Raw genomic sequence first — 6766 nt, forward strand, 5'->3', positions numbered from 1 at the left:
TTATCCTTAGTTTGGTTATCTGACAAACTGGGATTATCTTGCCACAATGGCCCGCAGTGATTTTGGTCTGATCTTCTGCTGTCCAGCGGCTATCTTCTGACTCGCAATGAAAATAAACCCTGGACATGCAAGGGTGCGTTTGCCGAAAGCGAGTCCCGTTAAGAGAAAGCTGGCTTCGGGTTTGTTGTGCTTCCATTCAGTGGATCATTTGCAGGTGATGCCGAGCGCAGATAAGCGGCCGCCGATCCCTGCGTCCTCCGTCTAGACTCGCAGCTTTACGAGCAACACGAGATTGATCACTGCTACGGGAGGGGTTCAATTACTCATTCAGTATCCGCTCGGCACGATTTTTAGATAGATAGATGTATATTCATTCGTAGCCTCCGTTAAGAGTTGAATGTGACAGTTCAGGGTTCTGTGATCGAGTTATGACCTCAATGTGTCAAAGCATCTTTATTAGTGATTGGGCAGCAGTTTGTTATAAACAAGCCTATCACTTTTACGAACGACATCTAACCTTTTGGTGCTCAGTCTTAGAGGTTCCATAACCGAGCTTTGGAAGAACAGAATTAGAAGCGTATTCCCCAAAACAAAGAACAAATTCTGCATAACGCGGTTCTTTATATTTAGTATGTTCCGTCTCTACTTCTATAATCTAAAAAAGCAAATGTGTAATTTAACCCAGCTATTGTTTAAAAAAAAAGTAGTACGTCTGCATAACTGGATGAAAAAGCACAATCCAATTTCCAAATTCTTTTCAGAATAAATTCAGAAATCACGACACTGAAAAGTCATTCACTATTTAATTCTGTTCACGTTGCTCTTTTTCTTTTTACTAGATCTTTGGACAGTTATTTCCAGTCCAGTAAACAGTATACCTTTGTAACTGAAGTGTCTCTTGTTATAATATAAAAAGATAGGTTATGTAAACATGATATGGTTGTCTTTGCATGCAGGCTTCCTCAGACATAAACAGCATTTAACGTCGTTTATTTAGGCAATTTCTCAATTTTTGGTATGGACGGTTGTCCTGACAATAAATAACAATAACTTACTTTTCTAAATCGAGAAGTTTATACAATCCTTCCTCCTTTCGTTACTTTAAAATATTTTACAGCTCAGTTTTTATACATCGGAGAGATCATGCGCATTAAGACAAAAAGTTGATTTTTGTCTTCTAAGGAAAATACCACTTGCTGATAAAGCTACACAATGATGGTCTTGAATAAACACTGTTAAGACTGTTGTTTCGTAAGGTTGACAGTGATCCATAATCAAAACCAAAATAACGTGTTCATATTCCGCTGGACGTCCACGATATACCGTCCAAATGCTTTCAAAACAGTTTTGTAACACGTCTGGAAACCCCAAAGTCGCTTGGACAGGCTCCTCCGTTTGGCAAACTGTTTAAATCCATCTCGGTTAATCCCTTTTTCCGTTTGAGGCGGTGAGGTGATGGGTTTTCATGCAGGGCGAGTGAGGGCATGCTGGGGCAGGAGTCCTCCGGTGGGCTCTCACGTCTCCACGGGACTGGGCACCATGCTGTTGGGGGTGTCGGGTAACTGCGATGACAGAGAGGTCACATCACTACCAGACGAGTTACCCAGCGAACCCGACTCGGAAAATGACACCTATATAGAAAAGGGGAAGAGTTGGGAATCAGTGGGCTGTTCGATTGCTGTCAGCATGCCGAGGCTAATATACAGCTTTGACCCGAATTTGATTAAATGTCAGAGTGTTACATACGATTTGCAACTGACATTTACAAAAGCCTGCAGAACTTTGGCATGCTGTTAAATAATGACAACATATATGCTACAGATAACAACCAGTGTGCGAATTACAAGTGTGGGCTCAAAAAAATCCATTAGAAAAGTGGTGCGATTTGTTTGCAAAGATAATAGCCTGTTTTCGCGCCCTTACAACAAAAATGTAATTCATCTTTCTCTTACACTGTAAAAAATAAGTGTAATTTTAACTGTAAAATTTTGTAAAAACGTTACGGAAAAAAACTGTTAATAGGTTAACAGTAAGTTCCCGTACTATATACAGGGAAAAACTGTAAAATATCTAACCAGATATTTCATGTAATTTTACAGTAAAATGCTGTTAATTTTACATGTATAATTTACAGTCAAAAACTGTAAACCGATATTCCCAGAATTCCCTAAATGACACTCCACATTTGAAAGTATTTTGTTTAAATAATCATGTTTTTTTAATAGTCTTTGTTATTAGTTATGTATATTTGGGCTTTATGTTACATCTTCTGTTGTTTATTGAAAGTTGAATGCATTATTTAAGTATCATGTGTGTTACCATTATGGTGTTTTGTGTTTGCATGAATGACTCTGTGCACCTTCTATATATTAGTATATACTTCTGCTTGTGGCGAAGCTACTTGTGATGAGCTTTGATTCTTTATGTGGCTTTCTCTTTTACCACCTGCTTTATTTTGGTGGTTGTCAGTATGTTAAAGGTACAAAACAGATTTTAATAGCAGTGTGCATTGTTGAATTTACTGGTTAACATTCAAATTTTCTTGTTTGTAAATTACAGTTTTTTTTTGTACTGTAAAATTAGGCCGTAAATGTGTTTACAGTTTTCCTGTATTTTTTACAAAATTATTCTGGCAACCACAGCTGCCAAAATTATTTTGTAAAAACTACAGAATTTTTTTTACAGTGTACGCTTGCGACATGTAGCTAAATTTTATAATAAATAATTACACTTGATTTTGTCGATGTATCGCTCAGTATAGGCCTATACTGATAGCTAACGGAAAACGCTCTGTTGGTGCTCATACAAACTTGTAGCTAATAGGCTATAACTTTAGTAGTGAAACACTTTTTAACGAATAGGCTATATTTAGTCCTATATATTTCTTTTTTTTAGGCTAGATTTTAAGCAAAATGTCCACTTGAAATAACTGGCAAACGTACAAAGCCAATATAACAAAAGTTTAAAATGTGAAAAATGTTAAAATTGTATGATTGATCATTTTGATTGAAAGAAAAAGAGTCGGCATGATAGGCCTTGTAATAACTGTTCAGGGATGGCAGTCCTCACCAGCTGTTGGAAAGCAGGCTGGTCCAGGTCACTCTGTAAGGCAAATTCGCTTAAGGCTTTCCACGGAGGCTGATAGGTTTGAACTTCTACAGGATTTCCCTGGACTGTGGTGTCATGTCTAATCGGGCTGCCTGCCACCAGAGGCGTTCCCGTGAGACCCTGAAGATTCTGCAGAAAGGTAGAGGAGACCTTAGCGACACATAGCCTAGCTATCACATTTCAATTTTCAAAGAAGCTTAACACTTTGAGCGGAATTTCATAGATGTTCAAAATCTTTAAACCATCACAGCTATATGTAATAATATAGTCTGATTTGTAAATTGTATATTATTAACAACTAGCACTTTAGTGAAGCGATAGATAGACAGATAGATAGATAGATAGATAGATAGATAGATAGATAGACAGATAGAAATAGTTTTACAACTAGGTTCTTTATTGGCTTCGAAGGTTCCATTAAGAACCTTTAACAATAGATAGATAGATAGATAGATAGATAGATAGATAGATAGACAGATAGAAATAGTTTTACAACTAGGTTCTTTATTGGCTTCGAAGGTTCCATTAAGAACCTTTAACATTCATGGAACGTTAAAAGTTTTTTTTAATAGTGGAAAAAGGTTCTTTAAATTATTCAAATGTTCTTCACACTAAGAAAAAAAATAATAGATAGGCCTATTTGAAGAAGTAGGCCTATTCACTGAAAGGTTCTCCGAGGAACCCAAAATGGTTCTTCTATGGCATAAAAATATAAATATAAAAAATAAACGACGGAACGAGAACCTGCCGGATACCATATAAGAAGCCGAAAAACCTATTATGTAACATCAATAACTTTTTTTTAAATCTCCAAAGTCAGCACAATGACAAGGATTAGCCTAAATTTGGGTTGATAAGGTGCTGCAAAGAACCACTGAAGAAACTTTATTTGAAGAACAGCCTACAGAGTCGACAACGAAACAAGTTTAAGTTAAACCTTACGTTTAGAGTTGCAAAATTCCTACCGTTTTGTCGCTGTGTTGCTGTTGCTGTAGTTGTTTCATAAAAATGGACCTCTTCTTGTCTTTGCAGCGTTTGTTTTGAAACCACACTCGTATAACGCGTGGGCTCAGGCCGGTCATTTCCACGAGCTGTTCTTTCATTAGCGCGTCCGGACGCGGGTTTGCGTTATAACACGTCCGGAGAGTGTGGAGCTGCTTTTCGTTTAATACTGTCCGCACACGCGTGGTCTTCTCAGACTGCTTATGAACGTGGTTCCGGTGAGCTGGCTGTCGAACTGGCACAGGTTCTGCGAATAAAAGGCGTATAAATCACTTTTCGGCTTGAGAGGTCATTTCATTATTTAGACACACTGCAGAAGAGCACGCTTACTTGAAGGTTAAATTGTGCATACACACATCGGTCTGTAGCCAAGTGCGTGTCAGTCAAAACACCATAGGGCCTTCAATATGCTCTCAACTTTGCTGTTTGTGCAAAATGTTCAAAGATCGACATAAAATATAACATGCAACAAGTGCACCATCTTGCAAAGTAATAAGAGGGATAAGTAGTGACACATAATCGAACAGAATACTGTTTGTATGGTTTAATGCTGTTTAAGTCAGCGAGCCAGATATCAAAGCATGTTCAACATTTAGCTACTACACCGGTTATTTTAGTCAAATGATCTAAAGGCAGTTTTAGTTCGAAATTTATTGTTAAATATGACGCCTAAATAACTAATAATGTAGGCCTATTTAACAAACAAACAAACAAAAAAATATATATATATATGTGTGTGTGTGATAGCTCTGATTTCTAACAGCCAACACTCAAAATTCTGCCTATAATAAAAGACATCTTGATTTAAAAGATCGCAATATTACAGCATTTAAAAAAAAGAAAGAAAACATAGCTAATGAACTAAGAAAAACGCTGTGGCCATAATTTCAAATCATCATGCCAATAACCGGTTTCCGATTAATTTCAGGTCATGTTAATCCAATCAAAAATATCCTCAAACAATCTCAGCCATTTACAAGTCTGCCTTCAGGGATTTTACACGAAAACAATATCATCAAACTGGCCTGCAGGCACAGAACACAAGCTACTCGGTTCAGTCTGTAACAGTTTCACTTGCTGATTAAAGACAGAAGTCTCACACTGGTCGTAATTGTATTATTTCACGACGACTAGCCTATAACAACAACGACATTACTATTGTTGTTATATTTATGTATTATAATATTGTATGATGTTATTGTAATTGTAAAACATTTTTACATGTTATAATAGTCACAATACAGCATCTGAATTATTGAGCCTAATAAATTCCGAGTTCCCGAATGACTATCTTGTGCACTGTAATTATTATTATTAGTAATAGTATTATTACTGCTACCTGGGATGTGCAGGGGCCTGTTGGGGTGAATGTTTCCGGGACTGATGGGGCTCCCGGCTGCAGCGCGCTCCAGCAGCAGCCCGTGGTCCGCCCGGCAGAGCAGCTCCTCGTCCCGCAGAGAGAACTCATCTCCCGGGAGCAAATGCCTGCTGCACACCGAGCATCTGAAACACTCCATGTGATAGACGTTATCCCGGGCCCTCATCACCAGGTCACTGCTGCAGAAACCGGTGTTACATTTGGCGCATTTGATCCCGAATAACCTGCAGTTTCCAGAAGAAACATTTGCTTATTTTAGTGCTCGTTTCCAAAATCGTTCAGCCAAACCTCAGCTTGATTTTACAAGGCAGAGAAACACGGACCGTAAAGACAACGACAGGCCTAACTCTTTTCTTAAAGCATCTACACAATGCATTATAAAAGCAATACATGCATTTATTCTTTCATGGTTATTTGTAAAAGCACAGTTACGCATTTATTTCTGGGCGCAAAGGAGAATACATTCTAACACTTTGAGTGTTTGACTTGTTCTTTGTTTTAATACATTATAGCCTTTACAAAATGACACGTTAGTGTATTAGGCTATATCTGAGGTTGCATATATTTATTAGAGCATGCAGTTGATTGCGTATGATGTGTATTAGACACAATGAACACATTATAATGCATCGCCAAGAATACCCTTACAGGCTTTACAGAAACTGTTACCAACGGAATTACATTTCTTGAAAACAAAGCTGAACAAACACGGTAGGCTACCTACTAGAAAGCAAGCATGGCAAGCCTAAATCAGACATGACTGCAATATTAACCAAATAGGCTACTCCATGAAATATCTACATGCAATTGGAATTTTGCTGAAAAAAAATAAATAATACAATTTCCGCTAGATATCTTAGCTTTTTTAATATATATATATATATATATATAAAGTATATTATATATTATAGTATAGACCTAATGTAACAGCTAGCTAATATAATTGTAATCTATATTTATACCTTCGCAGAAAGGCTTTTTATTCGTTAGTTCATGGTAAAAACGCGATTGCAGAGTTTCCCCATATCTCTCGATCTGTTTGGGTCAAGAATCTGTGAAAAAAAGGGCCTCGACGGAATTCCAAAGCTGTGAAATCACAAATATAGAGTGGCTCGTACCGTACGTAATCTCTTTTGCAATAAGTCTTGCCGTCTCGGACGAAGCAAGTGCACGTCTCGTCCAGGTACTGACTGCATTCTGCGCACTTCAGACAGGCTGCGTGCCACTCCAGGTCCGGGGACACTCGCAGGATGTACTGATCGTGGATCTGACTTCCAC

The 6766-nt window shown here is 37.9% G+C and overlaps 1 protein-coding gene across 3 annotated transcripts in view; it reads right to left on the reverse strand.

Annotated features, from left to right (window-relative positions):
- Positions 1-958: 958 nt before the first annotated feature.
- The window catches only part of LOC107589357 (insulin gene enhancer protein isl-2a), a 6388-nt gene continuing 580 nt past the window's right edge, over positions 959-6766 (reverse strand). The window contains exons 2-6 of one of the 3 annotated variants that reach the window (XM_016277772.1): positions 6607-6766; positions 5447-5667; positions 4074-4357; positions 3070-3237; positions 959-1631 (exon numbers count right to left, since the gene is read on the reverse strand). The exon at positions 6607-6766 is cut by the window's right edge and continues 30 nt beyond it. In XM_016277772.1, the coding sequence (XP_016133258.1) occupies positions 1515-1631; positions 3070-3237; positions 4074-4357; positions 5447-5667; positions 6607-6766 (950 nt within the window). In that variant the 3' untranslated portion in view covers positions 959-1514. Of the gene's footprint in view, positions 1632-3069; positions 3238-4073; positions 4358-5446; positions 5713-6606 lie in introns of all 3 variants that reach the window. The other 2 variants (XM_016277771.1, XM_016277770.1) reach the window with 2 other exon arrangements.

This window comes from Sinocyclocheilus grahami, unplaced genomic scaffold (assembly GCF_001515645.1).
Source record: "Sinocyclocheilus grahami isolate Dianchi unplaced genomic scaffold, SAMN03320097.WGS_v1.1 scaffold115.1, whole genome shotgun sequence".
Lineage (NCBI taxonomy): Eukaryota > Metazoa > Chordata > Actinopteri > Cypriniformes > Cyprinidae > Sinocyclocheilus > Sinocyclocheilus grahami.